Genomic DNA, 20493 nt, shown 5'->3' with positions numbered 1-20493 from the left:
ATGGGTGTGGACAAGCTGGGCGTACTCCTAAACTTCAGAAAGACCTCCAAGTTACTAAAGCAAATTCGATCTTCTTAGACCCATGTTCTTTTTAGGTAAAGGCAAGAAAGAAGCAGACATGATTGCCCAGAGTTTAAAAATAAAGATAGAAAGATGGAAGTAAACTCTTAAGAAATGAAGGTTGGAGTGCCAGGTGAAATCATTTGTATAAATTTAAAACTCTTCAAACACTTGCTTGAACTAGAGCTTTTAGCCCCAAAAGATAGCTTCTCTTCTTCATTAGCATTTTGTTAGTTTTTATGCTAAAGGACAGATAATACTGGCAGACAGACAGAATTTACAAACTAGTGAACACTGCGAAGTTGATCTAGGTTGAATGGGGTGTGGCCACGAAGGATTATTCTGATCACACAACAGAGCTTTCAGGTAGAAAAGACGGAGGAACAGATAAGCAATGTTCGTGCTACAGATCCTCCCAAGCTCTAAAGGTTTGTGCCCATGGAGGAGTAAGATTTTTAAGAAAGAAATGGCAAAAGAATGAATCAAAATGAAAAATGAAGGAGAGCTTTGCTCACATCTTCCTGATTTATTAAGAATCTTAATGATGGAGAAAATGATTGGTAATGACCAACTAGGTGTCTTACTCCATGATATAATGACGCATTCTAAGATCAGGATTACATTACATAAGTTATGAACCTCAGTATTAAATCAAAACCATTCAAAAGTTAGGCTGATTACAAATCGGTAGAGGGGGTGAGGGATGCTGATACGCCCTTCTTCGCTCATGGCAGCTACGGGATGCTGGATAAGGGGCTAAGCAACCTTCTTCCATTCACTCTAGGAATCCTAAAAAAAACTTGCAGAGACCTGTGGGAAAGTCAGTCTAGTTGGTGGAATGCAGTAAAGTCCAGTTTGCTGAAGGCAATGGCTTTTTGAAGGATTATTAAGTGGCCAATATTTTGCTACTCCTGAATCTGGGAGACAGAGAGCTTTATTTATCTAAATGAACTCCATATCCTGTAAGTTCCCTTTTATTTGGCTGTTGAAGAGGAGTTTCAGGGATGATGATGGATCATTTACATGTCACTTTGGCAGGCCATGGTGCCCATATACTTGATCAAATATTATTCTGGATGTATGGGGAGGTGTTTTGGATGAGATTAAAATATAAAGAATGGACTTGGAGTAAAGCAGACTGTCCTCCAGAATATGGGTGGGCCTTGTCTAGTCAGCGGAAGGCCTGAACAGAACAGAACATTATCTCCCTAAAGCAAGAAAGCATTCTGCCAGCAGACTGCCTTTGGACTTGGACAGCAGCACTGGCTCTTTTCTGGGTCTCCAGCTTGCTGGCTCTGCAGATGTCAGACATCCATCTCCATGAGCCAGTTCCTTAAAACCCCCCTCTACCTCCCCCTCTCTGTATGAATACGCATCCTGTTGGTTCAGTGTCTCCAGAAAACCCTGATACAAGTGCAGTATACCCAGGTACTTCTCTAAGTTAAGGGATAAGCTCAAATCCAAACAAATGAACAGACCAGGATCAGAAACGCATATCAATACATCATATAGTTAGGCAGTCAAAAGGACAAATGGATTTAATGAGATGGTTGAGGCACATTTTAGCAATGTAATTCTCTGGCCATGCAACTACCATGATTACATCTGACTATAAAGAGGAAAGTATCATCTCCTAACATTAGTAAAATATTTAGTTCAGAAGATTTTGCTCTTTGAAGGACAGGTGACAATTTTCTGCCATGTTCTTTGAGATCTTGTTAAAGTAACTCAGTCTCAGGGCGCGTGGGTGGCTCAGTCGGTTAGGCATCCAACTCTTGGTTTTGGCCCAGGTCATGATCTCATGATTGATGAGTTTGAGCCCTGCACTGGGCTCTGAGATGCCAGTGCAGAAGCTGCTGGGAATTCTCTCTTTCCCGCCTCTCTCTGCCCCTACTCCACTCATGCTCACACGCGCTCTCTCTCTCAATAAATAAACTTAAAAAGAAAGTCTCTAACACAGAGGGCAAAACATGACATAATCAAGAGCTGTCAGAGTCTGACATGAAGGTGTGTGTCCACTGCTCTTTCAAGTACCTGTTCATCTGTAGCCTGCGTCACGACAGATGGAGAAATTGTAAAGGACTTAGACTATGTCAAACAAGCATGGCTCCTTGCAGATGGCCAATAAATATTAACTCTGACACTCTATCATGCAAATAAGAACGAGACCTCTCTGCCAACAAGGAACTGCTTGTTTTGTTCATTTTTCTCTCAGAAACCTACTTCTGTGGCAAATCAGATTCTAAAGACAAAGGTAACGCAAATGGATGCACTCCAGCTTATTTCCAGCACCACGCAGCATTCCGTAACCTTAACAACAGCATTTTCTCAGGGTGGTGAGAACTATCCATCTCCTCTCTAGATACTAAATGTTCTTCCTCACCCATTACTAGCAAAACTTTTTTAAAACACAGAATATTTTTAGTGAAAGTATGGGGAGGGAAATGGACAGGAATATATAAACCATTCTTGGAATTTCTATGTTGGCTAATATTCTAATTCTATCCTCAAAACTATCACCAAAAAATCACAAGCTTGATTATATAAGTTATGAGTTCTTAAGGCACCTAAGTTCACATATAGCAAGGTGTAGAACATTAGGAATTGTGTTCATGAAACAAATGTGGGAGTGAAAAAAATGAGAAGTCTATTCGAAATTTTAAACCAGTGCTACTTGACGTGCCAAAAAGCCAGTTTTAAGTCTTTCTAAGATGTAGCCAGGGAAACCTTGTAATGAGAGATGGCTTTTTGTATTGTTTTAATGGGCCATACCTAAGATAAGTGCCTATGATTGTACATTGAAAGGACATCCATCTTTAAGCTTTACAGTTGATGCTATGCTAGGAAAAACAAAACAAAGACAGTGCATTCATTATCTTCTTCTATTTTTATATTAGACACAAACATTCTGCACAAGAGCAGAAAAATCTCCACTCAGAAGAATCAGTGTCTGTTTTTTAGCACCTAACATATATCCTGGAGGCTGCTGGGATACAACACTTGCTGGGGTGCTCATAAGGACCCATCATTCACAAAGTTTCAGATGCCTTATGTAATGGCTGGATTCTCTGGCAGCCTGGAAATCACTGACAACAGTCATTGGCCTTTGGTAGCGCCTGGAGACGTGAAAAAAATCTAGGGAAATGAAAAACATTTCCACTTCATGAACATGAAGCTGGTGTCATTGGCAGGGATGGCGTAACTTATGTCTGGACAAAACTCCATGGGTCCAACCAGGTTGCCTGTATCTTCCAGTTGTGTAAACTCAGTCACTTTTTGGAACAAAGTTCAATTAACTTGGCACAGTTTCATAGGATGTAATATAAAACAAGCAAAGCTATTCAGCATAAGAGATTCAAATCAGAAATGTGAAAGTTCCATTGGTTTTATTTCTGTTGTTGTTGTTGTTGTTGTTTTCATTAAGATTGTTTCTTCGGAGAAGTTTAAGGTTCACAACAAAATTGAGGAGGGAAGTATAGGGATTTCCCATATACCCTTTGCCTCAACACATACAGAGCCTTTCCCATTCTCAATACCCCCTATCAGAACAGTACATTTACTACAATCAATGCCCCCAAATCCACAGTTTACATTACAGTCCACTCTTGGAATTGTAGATCTATGGGTTTGGAGAAATGTATAATAACACGTACCCATCATATGATATCATATAGAGAACTTTCACTGCCGTAAAATCCTCTGTGCTTATTCATTCCTTCTCATCACCCAAATCCTGGCAAACAGTCATCTTTTTACTCTTTCTGTAGTTTTGCCTTTTCCAGAGTGTCGTATTGTTGGAATTACACAGTATGCAGCCTTTTCAGATTGGCTTCCTTCATTCAGTAATATGCATTTAAGTTTCTTCCATGTCTTTTCATGGCATGATGGCTCATTTCCTTTTAGCGCTGAGTAATATTCCATTGTCTAAATGTGCCACCTGTAGTTTATCCTACTGAAGGGCACCTAGGTTGCTTTTACGTTTTGGCAATGAGGAATAAAGCTACTATAAACATGTGCAGGGTTTTGTGTATACTAAAATTTTTAACTCCTTTGAGTTAAAGAGTACAAATGCTGGAGTGTATGGTTAAGAATATGTTAAGTTTTGTAAGAAACTGCTAAACTGTCTACTCAAGAGACTGTACTATTTTGCATTCCCACCAGCAATATATGAGTTAGAAAGTATTCCCTCTGCTTCTATTTTCTGAAAGAAATTGTAGAGAATTCGTATCAATTCTTCTTTAAATGCTTGGTAGAATTCACCAGTCAACCCATCTGGTCATGTTGCTTTCTGCTTTCGGAAAGTTATTAATTGATTAAATTTCTTTAATAGACACAATCTATTCAGATTGTCTATTATTTTTGCATGAGTTTTGGTAAATTGTGTCTTTTATGGAATTGGACCATTTCATCTTAAGCCGTCATTGGTTTTATTTTATTTTTGTACTTCTACGGGAAAAGTTGAAGACACCATATATTCATATAACATTCCTTTTCTTAAACAAATGTTAACATACATGTTTTTCTCTCCTTTTTTTTCATGATATAACATATTCTGGAAATCATTTCTTAATAGAATATGGAAATAAACCTCATTCCTTTAATAGAAGTAATTCTTTTTGGAAAATTATTCAATGACATCTTTTTCTGAATAGCATGTGGGGGATGATATTGCTTAATTCCATTATTTGTTACACATTTTTCTGGACCTTTAGTTTTCTTAGGTGAGTCATTACAGTTACCTCAAATCCATTAACTCTTAAAGGGTCAGGGTAAATTTCATGGTCTTAGGAGGCCTCTCATAACCATTGGTGTCACAGGACAATATTCATCATCTCCATGTTCTATTTTTACCTATGATATCTACTTGTCTTATCAATAGCCCAAAAATCTGCTCATATGTTTCTCTCTAATCCTCTCCCTGAGATAATAAGGAACATATTTATATAGACTCCCAGTGCATCTATCACATTGATTCCCAAGGTAGCTATGAAAGCTAATTTGAAAACTGAATTATGATTAGACAAAAAATATAAATAAACCAATGTTTTTGGTGAGATTTTAAAAAATAACACCTTGCAGTTTGGGTTGCCTGGTAAGTTCAAGAAAATGTAGGGAATATTCAGTGAAAGGATAATTACTGTGGACTTTGGGGTTGTTCATATTATATGTGAGAAGCACAAAGAAGTACAGAGAAAAAGAATGAACTATGAATCCAAACAGAGGCAAATTTCTTGACTCCCTTAAGCTTAGTAAGCTACCTTGTTTTTATGGAACGACACTCCCAGCACACCCTGATCCCAGTTGAAAGGTCCACTAGTCAGCAGCTATAAAAGGTTTTGCTTTAGCAAGTCTCAAGAGAGAACGGTAGCTTCTTTCTGTGAGCACCTAAAACATTTTTTATCTATACTGCTTGATGGGGCACAAAGTCATAAAATTTCTGGAATCTGACCTGTTTCATGTACACATGCCCCTCTCTCCAAAATGACTATTCCTTATTTTATAGTTCTGTACCTATCAGAGGTCTTAGCACAGTGTTGAAAATATTGTGTGTTCTCTATAAACACTTGCTGAACTACACTGAAATGAATAATATCCATTGGAGACCCCATCTTCTAAGGAATAACAATTTGGTCTTTCAAAAATGCTTTTTGAGAAGTTGGATGAAACATTTTGTTTAGATTTTACCTTATCCTTCTTAAGAACTTACTAGTTTCTGGATTCCAAGTGCATATTTGAAGGCATTTCTCATTTTTTTTTCTCATTCAGAGGCCTATACTCTTTCTTTGTATTGATTTACAATCTTTTTAAAAATATAATTCATCGTCAAATTGGCTTACATATAACACCTGGTGCTCATCTCAACAAGTGCCCCCTCAATGCCCATCACCCATTTCCCCCCTCTCGCCTCCACCCTCCATCAGCCCTCAGTTTATTCTCTGTATTTAAGAGTCTCTTGTAGTTTGCCTCCATCCTTCTCTGTTTGTAATTATATTTTCCCCTTCCCTTTGCCCCATGAATTTCTATTAAGTTTCTCAAGATCCACAGATGAGTGAAAACATTTATCTGTCCTCTGACTGACTTATTTCACTCAGCATAATACCTTCCAGTTGCATCCATGATGCTGAAAATGTAAAAAGGCTATATTCTTAATGTCTAATACTTTCTATTGAATATCATGATTAAACAGTCTATTTGAAACTTAAAAATTAAATTCCCTTATTGATAGGTTGGTTTCATCTAAATTAGGACATACTAAACAAGGCCTAGCTGTTGTTTAATATTGTCAGAGAAGAAGAAAACATAATAAATATTATTCCAAAGCTATTCTACCTTTATCATTTAGAAGTTCTTTCTTAAATATTATTTTAATTTCTTTTTTAATTACAGTCTAGGACATTTATTCTCTTCTCACAGAAGATGGGGTATGTAGACTTATGTTTCTGAGTAATATATTTTGCCCAACTGGTTATTGAGCCTTTATACATTTTAATTTTTTATTAAAAATTTTTAATGTTTATTTATTTCTGAGAGAGAGAGAGAGAGAGAGAGAGAGAGAGAGAGAGAGAACATGAGCAGGGGAGGGGCAGAGAGAGAGGGAGAGAGGGAGACACAGAATCTGAAGCAGGCTCCAGGCTCTGAACTGTCAGCCCAGAGCCCGATGTGGGGCTAGAACTCATGAACTGCGAGATCATGACCTGAGCTGAAGTTGGATGCCCAACAGACTGAGCCACCCAGGCCCACCATATACATTTTAAATTTTTATACAGAATTTTTAGCTCTTTACTGATAACAATTCCAAAGACAATTTTACAAAAAGGAAATAAATAAATCTGTATATCTAGATAGATGATAGATGTATATATGTGTATACATACACACATAGTTTGAGTTTAGAGATGCAGAGAGTTGAAAAGAATGGTGTCATTCTCACCTTTACAACAGAAAAAAAAAAAACTTGGGTAAGCTGTAAATTAATGACCTTTCTGAAGAACTAGATTCCAGGGTAAAAATCTAACAATTGAGAAAGACAGGATTTTGCGGGGAGACACAGGACCCAACTATTTGCTTATCTGGAGCAGATGCCAATAGCTCTCATGTAAATTAGTACAATAATTCACCTAGAAATTTTCAACAAATTGCCAAAAGCTAGATGTGAACTATCACAAAAGTTTGAACCTCCTTACAGACTCTTCCTCTAGGAACCCCACCAGGTATTTACAGGGAAGATTAGGGAGAATGTTAAGAAAGATTCCCTCCTGGTCTGGCCAGAAGGGGAAACAGCAGTCATTGCTGAAACTCTTCCCAGACTGACTTTTCCTATCTCCCCTTTGGAACAGAAAATATAATCTGCAGAAGGAAAAGGAACAAAAACAGTCACCTGAGGACACTGGTGAAAACTCACTGCAGCTTGGGCCAAGAAACGTGAAGCAAACAAGTCTCTGGCCCTGGGGGAGGAGGAGGGATATGGGACAGACTCACTGTATCTGGAGAAGAGCAGGGCACCTGTGAAGGCCATAGTCTCAGACCCAGGGTCATAATGTCCAGCCAAGACTGAGGCTGAACCAGAATATCAGACAGCATACATCTCTCTCTCCTACCTTCACATCACTACATTAACAAATGTAGGGAGGCTCAAGTCACTTGGGAAACAAACATTGAGAAAAACTCTCTGGCAAATTAGAGTACATCCTAAACTCAGGCATTATTAAAGGAATATGAAGACTATAATACACTAAGTATAACCAAAGCAACAAAAGACTTTAATCTCAGCCCAACTATTGATTACATTAGCACATGCTCTTACACTAAATGCTTAACACAGGAAGTTATGCTTATCTCTAAGCATGAACAATATTGGCCCCAACATCTTCTATTCTATACAACGTATGTAGCTTCCAACAAAAAAATGACAAGGCATGGAAAATGACAGGAAAACCACAATCTGAGAAGACTAAGCAAGAATCAAAACCAGACCCAGATATGACACAGACATTGAAACTATCAGACAATTTAATGTAATTATGATAAATATGTTAAATCTCTAATAAAAGATGCAGACAATAGGCAAGATTAGATAGAACAAGTAGAAACTGTAAGAAAGACCTAAAGCTAATTTTAGAAATCTAAAACATGGTAATAGACATGAAAAGAAAAATTTTTGACAGGTTCATCAGTAGATTCAACATGGCCTAGGAAAGAATCAATGAATTTTTAGATAGGGTAATATAAACACACACACAAAAAGAGGGGGAAATAGAACAGAGAACCCAACATCTGTAGGACAATATCAAACCAACAGTCTTACAGATAAATAGTTGGAATCCCAAAAAGAGAAGAATAGGGCCTGAGAAATATTTGAAATAGATAATAGTCAAAACTTTTCAAAACTAGATGTTGACATCAAACCATAGATCCAAAAAACTCACTGAGGAGAATAAATACTAACAGACACACATCACCACTACCACCACCACCACCACCACACCCAGGATCATAATATTAAAAGCAATGTAAACCAAAACAGACAAAATCTTAAAGGCAGCCAAAGAAAAAAGACACACGAACAGCAGAAAGGATAAGAATTACAGCAGACTTCTTGTCATAATACACATAAGCAAAAAGTCAATGGAGTCATATCTTCAAGTACTAAAATAAAAAACCCTGGTAATAAAGAATTCTATACCCAGTGAAAACATAATTTTAAAATGAAGCAAAAACAGAGACTTTCTCAGAGGAACAAAAACCGAGGAAATTCTTTGTTAAAAAATCTACAGAGCAGTCAGTGTTGAAGGGAGTTCTTCAGATTATAAATAGGCCAGAAGCTTTAATCTACACAGAGAAATAAAGAATGTCAGAAAAAGAATAAAGGTAAAATAAAATTTTCTTTTTTCTCATTTTCATTCTCTAAAAGATAACTTTATTTTTAAAGCAAAATCAGTAATTATATGTTGTATATTTATACATATATAAAAGTAAATCTATGATTGCAATGGTATAAGAAACAAGAGGTAGAAATTAGGACAATTCTATTATAAGACCCTTACACTCCACATGAAGTGGTACAATATTATTTGAAGGGAGGCTCAGATTATTTTAAAATGGATATTTGTAAACCATGGGACAACCACTAAGTTGAAAAAAGAAAAAAAAATTTTAATGAAGTATAAATAATATCTACTATACTGTATGTTAGATTTAAATTTTAAAAAATATATATAAGTAATATCAATAGAGGAGTTAAAACAGATTAACTTCCAAAACTCAATAAAATCCAGAGAACGGAGAAAAAGGAAGGAAAGAAGGAAGGAGTGGAAGAAATAGAAGACAACTGGCAAAATGATATATTTTATTCCAATCATATAAATTATCCTTTAAATATAAGTAGTCTAAGCATAGCTAAATGAGAGAGATTATCAGGGAGAGTAAAAAAGTAAGACTTGACTATATGTTGTTTATTAGAAACCGACTTTAGTTTTTAAAGTTTATTTATTTATTTTGAGAGAGAGAGAGAGAGAGAGAGAGAGAGAGAGCGTGCATGCACAAGTAGGGGAGGGGCAGAGAGAGAGAAAGAGAATCCCAAGTGGGCTCCATACTCAACACAGAACCCAATGTGGGGCTCAATCTTACTAACACAAGATCACGACCTGAGCCAATATTAAGAATCAAATGTTTAACCAACTGAGCCACTCAAGTGCTCCAAAACCCACTTTAATTATAAATATGTAGATATATTATAAATATCTATAAATTTTAAAGAGAAACTAAACATTTTTGACATGATATTAGGGAAAGAATGTCTCAATTAATGTTTTTGAATGAATATTTTTGAGATAGTGAGAGATTTATTTCTTTTTTAATTAAAATTAAAACTTGTCAAATTTATATAGCATTAAAATTAATCACTTCATAGCTTTCTATCATTTTATTTTTATACAACAGCAGCAAATAACATCACCAAGTTCTTGCTAGATTCCATCACAAAAAAAACTTTTCTAATAAATGAGCATAATCTAAAAATGTGTAAAGACCTTTATTTTCAAAATATTATTATTTATAGATTTTGCTAATGTAGGAAAAACCAAGCCCAAAAAATACTGAATAAAATAACTGTATGGAAAATATTGATTTTGCTATCATAGGTCTATAGAAAAAGAGATATATAAAATATTGTAAAGCTAAGATTATATATGTTAAAAGAACATGAGGATAAAAAGAGAAACTCCTATAAAGATATCCAAGTATATGTGATATTGTGAAGCCAGGATAAGAACAACTTTATAATTTACTTTTACTCCCTTAAATGACAACCAAACAGTTGAAGAATGTTTCCTGTATATATTTTGGTAATTAAAATATTCTAGAAACAAATTACTTCATATTCATGCCACTCAATATACAGTAAGAATTTTAATGCCCCCAAAATAAATCATGTGAGCATGATGATCTTCTTTTTCTGTTGTCTTATGCCTGAAGATCACTTTGGCTATAAACTCAACTTACAAATTGGTCTAATCTGCAAGATACAATTTTTGACTGTTTCAATAACAAAATTTCAGGGATCAAAACAGTGGAATATTATTCAGCCATAAAAAATAATTATATCTTGACATTTGCAACAACATGGATGGATCTAGAAGGTATAATGTCAAGTGAAATAAATTGGTCAGAGAAAGACAAATACCATAGGCTTTGGTGGAACTTAAGAAACAACAACAACAGAAACTGAACAAATGAAAAAAAGGCAAAAAAACACACTCTTAAATATAGAGAACAAACTCATGGTTACCATATGGAAAGTTGGTTGGGGGAGATGGCTAAAATAGGTGAAGAAAATTAAGAGTACATTTATCATGATGAGCACTGAGTAATGCATGTATAGAACTGTTAAATCATACTGTACACCTGAAACTGATATAACACTGTATACTAATTATACTTGTATATTATTTGAAAGAGAGTGCATGAACATGAGTGGGGGAGGGGCAGATGGAGAGGGAGAGAATCTTAAGCAGGATCCACACTCAGCAGGGAGCTGGATATGGGGCTCAGTCCCACAACCATGAGATAGGACCTGAGCCAAAATCAAGAGTCAGACACTCAACTGACTGAGCCACCCAGGCACCCCCATAACTGTATTTTTAAAAAAGAAATAAAAATTTTTTCAAAATTCCCGGGAGCAAATGGATAATGGAGCCAACAATATTAAAGAAGTGCAATGACTTCAATTTCCTTTTTAAAAAATTTTTTTTCTACAACGCAGAATTGTATAATAAAACCACAAGATTCTTGGGGAGAAAAGAAGCTGGGAAACAACAACAAAAACTGGGTGACATAAGAAAAGGATATAAACCTAACAAAAATGGTAGCAAGTTTTACAAATGTTGATGGTTGAGAAAGTCATAAACACTGCGATATAGGTAGCACTAAACATCAGGCTTACTGGTAGAAGAGATGTGAAAAGAATTGCAGCTTGTGAGCTTTTGTCAAGTAATATAATAAAGATGATCAGAAATTGGAAGGCAATTTGTAACCCCAGGTGTGGCTAGATGTGACTTATAACACACACCGTGAAGTGAGATCGCTGGGAGATGTTTGAGGGGTGTATGTGCGGGTTTTATAGTCCTTTTGTGACCTGGTTTGGCTGCGTAGAATTTACTGCACACACTTAGTATTTCTTGTGGATGAAGTGTGCATAATAACCAAATGTAGAATTACAATTATACTCAAATTTTTCCTTAATATATCGATATATCAATCATGTTAGAACAAATTCACATTTTCAAAATAAGTGTTAAAGCTACTGATTATACTTTATTTCTTTAAAGTTTATTTATATATTTTGAGACAGAGAGAGCATGCAAAAGTGGGGGAGAAGCAGAGAGAGAGAGGGAGAGAGAGAGAGAGAGAGAGAGAGGGAGGAGAGACAATCCCAGGTAGGCTCTATGCCATCGGTGCGGAGCCTGATGTGGGGCTTGAATTCACACGAACCATGAGATCACGGCCTGGGCTGAAGTTGAACGCTTAACCAACTGAGCCACCCAGGTGCCACTACTTTATTTCTATCTTAGTATTTGTTATTATATTAATTTCTTATCCTAATTTCTACTATCAAAGACTATGACATAGTGTCCTGCTGCTTTATATAACCAATTCTTCCGTTTGTCTTTTAAGAGCTCTGGCTCCAACACACCATGGCTCTTCAGCAATCTTCTAGCCAAAACCGCCTCTCTTGTCATCTTCATCTTCCCATTCCAAAATGGACAAGTCTGCTTTTTAAGAGGCCCATTCTTTATCCTGTTGTGACTTCTATCAAACCACCTATTGCTCTTCATCTAGTAAACTTAAGGGGAAAGTGGCTCTTTATCTAGAGCCACCGTTTCTCTCCACACTATGATAAACTCTTTTCCTTCCCTGTAATCTTTCTCAGTAACATCACTAAAACAGCTCTCTTGAAAGACAGTAATATCCTTCTTGTTGGCAAATTCATCATCTTCTCTCCATTCCTCTGAATGGACTGTTGATCCACCGTTTAAGTTTTCTAGGGCTGCTGCAGCGAAGTACTACAAACTGGGTGGCTTATAACACCAGAAATGTCTTATTACACATTATGGAGGATAAAGTCAGAAATCATGGCTTTGGCAAGGTCATGCTCCCTCTGGACTCTAAATAGAATATTTCCTTGCCTCTCTGTATTCTGATAGTGGCCACTGACTCTAGAGTGGTACCACTCCACTCTCTGCCACTGTCATCACATGGTGTCCCCGTAAGTGTCTCTCTGCTCCTTTCTTTTTAAGACACCAGTCATATTGCATCAAAGGTGAGCCCTTGACTTCATGATAATTTATATCTTAATTATATCTGCAAAGACCATATTTCCAAATAAGGTTACATTCACAGGTACCAAGACTTAGGATTTGAATATCCTTGTGGGGGGGGGGGGGAGAACACTCATATTCTTTCTTGAAACTCTCTTGTCCATTTCCTTTCAAATATAGTCAGAATATTTCAAAATTTGTGAGTTTTGTCTATGTGCCCTCCTTTGTGCTGAACATTTCACATTGATTTTATGTACCCATATAATCCTCACAACTCTCTTAGACAAGTACGATTAGTTTTGCCCATTTTATAGAGCATAAAATTTTAAATCAGTTCCTACAGATATGGTGGTCAAGAAGCTAGAATTTGAATCGAGAAGATCTTATCCCAGCACTTGACCCCTCTCATGACACTACCCAGCTACCTGCCCAATAATTCTTTGGCCAGCAACCCAGGATAACAACTGGCAGGGAGGGAAGATGGGGGGGGGGTGAATAATTAGGACTTCACTGATGATCCTAGAAAACATGGCTTAAATAGAGTGATGGATCAAAATCCCAACCCACAAGAGACTTAGGGAGGATGGGGAGAGAATGAGGTGAAGCAACAAAGATAAATCAGTATTTTAAAAGGTCTGAAGAAGAGGACAAAGGTCAGTAATTTAAGAGCAGATTAAAGGTTATTTTTAGAATAGGAAAGATGTAAGCATATGGAAAGATTGAAGGCAAGGGTTAAGTGCAGTCATTCTGAAGATGCAAGGAAGAATAAGGATGGCTAATGGAATACAATCATGCAAAACAGAAGAGGCTGTGATCAAGATCATAGATGTGCTGGTCTTTGCGAAGAAGAGAATTCACCAGGTCAGAAGAGAGGGATCAGAGAAAGGGATTTTTCTTTCATGATCCCAGGTTTACCAAATATCTGACATCTAGCTCAGAGTAGACATTAGCTAATGCCTTTTTATTTTTTGTTTACAAAGGTTTCTGTCTTCTAAGCAATAGGCCATGCCATATTCTTTAGGTAATCCTTCAATTAATAAGTAATGTTTGCTATCTGAGGCCAATAGTCTATTTGTTTAAATATTTAGCCTTTGCTGAGAAGATTTGGTCCCTCTGAAAAGTGGCTATTGGCTCTCTCTAGATTATTCTGTATTGGGGTTTTGGTTTCTGTACTTTATGGTTAAGCAAAGCAATTCTACTGGCCTTTTTGGATAAGAATTCATATGTGAAAATTAAGAAGAAATTCATACCAAGTTGTGCCAAAACCAAATGGCATGCTAGCATCCATTTAGCTAATGCCTAATAATTTGTAGCTCCGCATGAATATCTAACCTTTCAATACTGAAAAGGCCCAAGATAAACATTCCTCCTATTACTTACATACTCACTGCCTTACTCTAGGCGAGCCAACCTAGTCTTGGCTCCCTCTCCTTCTTTCTCCTACTCCAGCCTCCAGACATGTTTCTGCGCAGACCCTCCCATGCCAGCAGTAGCCACCTACCAACCATCTGCCAAGCTGCCTTCCTGCCCTCATTCATCTGAATTTTTTTTTATTAAATTCCACCCCATCAGGAAAACACCCTCAATTTGTGGGCGGGAACATAAGAGTCTGCCTCAGGAGTATAAAGTCAAGTGTTTCTATAAAGCATTTTAATTTTTAACTCTTTCAATCTGCACAATCATATTATAAGGTATTACTGTACCCATTTTACTGAGGAGGAAATTAAAGCTTAGAAATGTTAAGTGGCTTATCCATATTGCCTTAGATAGTAAAAGTCAGAGTTGGAGATCAAATATAAGTCTTTTAATTCCTGCTGATATAAATTGTTCTTAAAAGGCAAACATGTATGATGCATTCTACTCAAAGAACATAAGGGATATGGAAGTAATTGTGCAAGTGCCCTAAGAGTTCATAATAAATATTAAATCTATTCATCTACAAAATCAATTGACTTCATGCAACAGTAAACGAGAAGCAGGAAGCCACTCTCCAAGAGTGAAGGGCACGCTACCAACCTTACCCAAGCAACACAGAGTACTATTTAGTGTTTCAATTTGCAAAAATGCAATGAAAAGCTCAGCTAAATCTCTAAGTAAGTTTATAAGTAAATAATAAACATATAGGATACATGGGATGCCTTTATGATGCCTCCAAGGTGGAAATGATCACAAGGGAAAATCAACAATGAGTGCCTCAAGAGAAAGCAGCAAATACCAAACAAATTTCAGTCAGGTTGTTTTTTAAATTTTCATGCTTTCAAAAGATATTCCTGAGTATCTAGTCTATATCAGTCAATGGATAAGATTCAATAGTTAGCAACTAAATGAGGTCCAGTCCCTGTGGTCTAGAAATACCTCTCTGTCTTCAAGCTTCCTGCTATAACAGGCTCTTCTCAGATTTTTGTTTTTGGTCATTTTTTGAAGATGGATTATTTCCTTCAGCCTGGTTCTCTGTGACATTTCAGGTACTCCTACAAGGCTGACTCTCTAGTCTATGAAGGGTAGCTACCAAAATCTCCGCAAAGCTTAACATCGCTTTGCAAGCCCTTTTTTGATGCTGGAGTCATCTATCTACTCTGTATATCAGCTGCCATCAAGTTCTCCTTCAAGACCTATGATTGGATCAAGAAAACATTACAGCTGCCCCACGTTGCCATACACAGCATGAACCAGATATATTACAGAAAGATATTCACTTTTCTGACAATAATGAGATGGTTAAGGTACACCTGGGTGGCTCAGTTGGTTGAACCTCCAGCTCTTGATTTCAACTCAGGTCATGATCTCACAGTTCATGAGTTTAAGCCCCACTTTAGGCTCCGTGCTGACAGTGTGTAACCTAATTGTGATTCTCTCTCTCTCAAAATAAATCAACTTAAAAAAAATGAGATGGTCAATGTCTTAATACTACTTGGCTGGTGGCTCTTAAGTTTCATGGATTTAGTCACATGACATATTATAGGCTCAAAGTCACATTTTCATTGGGCCAGATCCTACTTAATCTTCAGCAGATAATAAAAATTATAGCCACAAATAGATGATTTCATAAATGAATAGACATTTCAATAAAATAGAACAAAGTATGATAAAGATAAAGGGACAGTGCAGGATTTCTGGAAATATGTATTAAGGCCCTCCATAAAAGCACAGCAAAAATTATTGAAATAAAATTTTCAAGAACTCTGGAAATTAATCAAAGACTTTCAACAATCTGAAACCATTTGTTCAATAGAAACTATGAACCTTGGTAAGAACAGAAGGGTTTATGTATTGTAACTTTATCTACTTCCATTTTTCTCTCCCCCGCTCTACACTATCCTTAAACCCTAGCAAACTTGCAACCATATTAGCTGTAAAAAACAACAGGAAGGCAGTCTACATCCTGATAAAACACAGTCAAACCACTGAAAGCCAAAACAAGGAGAGAATCTTGAAAACCACAAAAGAAAAGAACTCATTCATATATAAGGAATCCTCTATCAAAGTAGTAGTTGACTTATCAGAAACCATGATGGCCAGAAAGTAGTCAGAGGACATACTCAAAGAGCTGAGAGAGGAAAAAAAACTGTCAACAAGGAACTCTAAATGCAAATTAAGACATTCCCAGGTGAAGAAAAATTAGAGAGTGCATCATTAGCAGAGCTACCCTACAAGAAATACTAAAGGGAATGTGTCAGGCTGAATTGAAAAGGACACCAAAAGTAATTTAAATCCACACCATCAAGAAAGTTAATAAAAGATAGCCCACAAAATGGGAGAAAATATTCATGTCATATATGTGATAAGAGCTTCATATCCAGACTATATAAGAACTTAAACTCATTAGTAAAAAGATAAATAATCCAATTAAAATGAGCAAAGTATTTGAAAGGACATTTCTCCAATGAAGATATAGAATTGCCTAACAAGCATATGAAAAGCTACTCTACATAATTAGTCATTAGGGAGATATATATCAAAACCACAATGAGACACCACTTCACATCCACTAGGATAGTTAGAATCAAAAGACAGACAATTAACAAATTTCTGTTGGAAGGTGGAAAAACAGGAGCCCTTGTATATTGCTGGTGAGAACGTAAAATTGGTTCAGCCACTCTAGAAAAGTTTATCGCTTTCTTAAAATGTTAAACACTGAGTTACCATATGATACAGCAATTCTACTCCTGGGTACCTACCCTACCCTAAAGTAGTTAGTTTTTCTTTGAACAATGCAGGGGTTATGGGTACCAACCTCCCACACTGTGGAAAACCTGCATATAACTTGTGACTCCCTCAAAAACTTAACTACTAATAGCCTACTGTTGACCAGAAGCCTTAACTGATAACATAAGTGGTCAATTAATATATATGTTAGATGTTGTACACATTATATACTGTATTCTCACCATAGAGAAAAGAAAATGCTAAGAAAATCATAAAGAAGAGAAAGTATGTTTATAGTACTGTAATATAAAAAATCTACATATAAGTAGACCTGCACAGTTCACACCAGTGTTGTTCAAGAGTCTGTTGTACAACATGTATAAAAACTTACAACGGATGTTCATAGCAGCATTATTCATAATAAGTATCCATATTAATAGCTAAAAGTAGAAACAATCCAAGTGTCTGTTAGCCGATGGGTGGATAAATAAAATGTGATATATTCATATATGGAATACTGCATAGATATTGAATAATAATACTGGATAATAATGGATAGATACTCAATTCTTAAGGCTAGAGAATAGAGAGTTGCTGTTAATGGGTCTGGGCTTTCTTTTCGGGAAAGTGAAAATACTATAAAATTAGAATGTGATGATAGTTGCACAATGCTGTGAATATACTAAAATCATGAATTCAACACATTAAATGGATGGATGTTATGGTATACAAAGTACATCTCAATAAAGCTATTTTAACAAAAACGTGAGAAATGAAGATAACTTCCACAGATCCACAGTCACAAACTGCAACTTGAAAAGAGGTACAAAAAATTTTTAATTAAAAGATATTAAGCACTATGTATGGCAGAAATAAATACCATGATTTGGGGGTGAGTAGTAACTATTTAATTGCAAATTTGATGTAAAATGTACCAATTGCTTACTATGTGCTGCCAGGCATGGTGCTATGCAAATTAAACACTTTTGCAAAGTGTCAGCACTTTGTCGGAAGGGGTCAAGAGAAATCCCAACTCGAGGGGGCTGGGTGTCTCAGTCGGTTAAGCACCTGACTTGATCTCGGCTCAGGTCATGATCTCACATGAATCTCACATGAATTCGAGTTCCATGTCGGGTTTTGCGCTGACAATGCAGAGCCTGCTTGGAATTCTCTCTCTCTGCCCCTACTCTACTCATGCTCTCTCTCTCAAAATAAATAAATAAACTCTTAAAAATAAAGTAATCCTGGGGCGCCTGGGTGGCTCAGTCGGTTAAGCGTTCGACTTTGGCTCAGGTCAGATCTCACGTTCGTGGGTTCGAGCCCTGCATCGGGCTCTGTGCTGACGGCTCAGAGCCTGGAGCCTGCTTCCGGTTCTGTGTCTCCTTCTCTCTCTGCCCCTCCCCTTCTCATGCTCTGTATCAAAAATAAATAAAATATTAAAAAAAAAGTAATCCCATCTCTCAGAATTTGTCATAAGGAAATGAAAAGCTTTGGTTAGATAAAAAGAAGAAACTAAGTTAAAAAACACATTCATATGACATTATCTATAATAATAAAATCCTTGAAGCCATTTAAATGTCCAACCATAGCAACAATTATAGTATATGGCCAATTTCACAGATTCAATATTTAATCAATAAAGATTATAGTTCAGAGGACGGTGTGTAGTCCCTTGCATAAATAAAGGACTACCAAATTGCTTGCTTTAAGAGTAAACATCTATTGAGTCTTTTAGGTACTGCACTAAACACTTTAAAATGTTTTTTTTAATGTTTATTTATTTTTGAGAGAGACAGACAGAGATAGACAGAGCATGAGCAGGGGAGGAGCAGAGAGAGAGGGAGACACAGATTCCAAGCAGGCTCCAGGCTCTGAGCTGTCAGCACAGAGTCCGACACGGGGCTCAAACTCATGAACCGTGAGATCATGACCTGAGCTGAAGCTGGATGCTTAACCAACTGAGCCACCCAGGCACCCCTAAACATGTTACATATATGAATTCATTTTAAGCCTCATGATAACCCCTTGAGGTAAGAGTTATTGAGGCACATAGCAGTTGTCAAGATCACCATGTCAGTAAGTGGTTAAGTCAACATTTGAATCTTGGCCATTTGCCTCCTCAGACCATGTCTTAGCCACTAGGTTGCACCACCTTTCTATCACAGCAACATACTCCATGGATATGGGTAAGGACTAGAGAAGATATGGAACAATGAAAATATTGTTTGATGGCAGGATTAGGAGAAAAGTTTTCCACTCTAATTTTAAAAATTTTTCTGGAGTTCATATACTTTGTTACCTTTATCTTTAAAAAAATGGGGAAGAAACAAACATTCTTATATACCTGTTACCAATCCCATTTACCTGTCTATTCCTATTACCTCCTAGGATAAAAGATTTCATGTCTACCAAAAAAATGTAGTGCAAATACAATATCAAAACAAAAATTGTCTAGTTTATCTTAGAGAATGTATATCATAGTGTATCATAGCAACCAAGTTATAGCATATAAATTTTACCTTGAATATATCTGCACTGTTAGAGTTAAACAGCTGGTATTTTCCAGATCCCAAAATAATAGGACCTGAACATGACACTTCTCCGTAGACACAAAGGGACACAGTTGCTGTGGTCCCGGCATTTTCAAGATCCCCAGTGACAATGGTCACCTTCCAATCTCCTTCTGCAAAGGAAGAAGGAGATTAAAAAAAAAAAAAAGAAATTGTGGAAGAAAACCATATTACTATTAGGAAATGAGGAGTTCTACCTAATCTACTTAGTTATGAAATGAATAATTTGTGAAATCAAGAAGTATTAAAGTAATTGCTAATCATGGACTCCCTTTTGGAAACTACCATGTGGAAAAGTCTTAGAAATAATAGAGCATTTTAATCACAAAGCTAATAAGCAGTGAGCTTTGTAGGACAGCAGATATTTTAGGTAAAAATGCTAAACTGGGAACATTTAGTAGCAGGAGATTGGCTGGAAGATTTAGGAGTTTATCGTGTCAAATATTTGGGTGGGGACTGATGACAGATATATTGATAATCCAGCATTAAGGCAGGATCTGTACTAAGGAATAGCCTTGTCAAGCTGGGCTTGGCGATTCGAGGTGTGGTGAGGAGGTGGAAACCCTAAAAATAAAACAAAAAGAGCTAAAAATTTTTTCCAGGAAAAACTGCTGGAGCCCCTAAGGGTTGGAAGGAACCAAGAAGTAAAGAGTAAAATGATGTATGTAGATGCCTAGAGGAATGGAGCGGGGGAGTTGGAGAAAAGATGTATTTGAAACAGAGGAAGACCATGTGTCGTGTCAGCTGAACTTCCTGCAGTGGCCATGCTGGAAGCACAGGGAGGTTGAGACAAGCAGAGCATGACAGAAAATAGTTTTTAAAAAGATCTACAACTTGTTCTGTGATAGATTTAGTTGGGGAGACAGATTGGGATAGTATTTATTTCATCATTTGCTGCACTT

General features: G+C 36.7%; 1 protein-coding gene across 1 annotated transcript in view; it reads right to left on the bottom strand.

The window, feature by feature from the left end:
* Positions 1–20493, bottom strand: part of LOC115279135 (lipoxygenase homology domain-containing protein 1-like) — a 138699-nt gene that overhangs the window by 48607 nt on the left and 69599 nt on the right. Inside the window, exon 10 of the mRNA XM_029923679.1 lies at positions 19541–19704. Coding sequence (XP_029779539.1) covers positions 19541–19704 — 164 coding nt within the window. The remainder of the gene's footprint in view (positions 1–19540; positions 19705–20493) is intronic.

The sequence above is a fragment of the Suricata suricatta genome, chromosome 15 (assembly GCF_006229205.1).
Source record: "Suricata suricatta isolate VVHF042 chromosome 15, meerkat_22Aug2017_6uvM2_HiC, whole genome shotgun sequence".
Classification (NCBI taxonomy): Eukaryota; Metazoa; Chordata; class Mammalia; order Carnivora; family Herpestidae; genus Suricata; species Suricata suricatta.
This window is presented reverse-complemented; position numbering and strand designations above follow the sequence as displayed.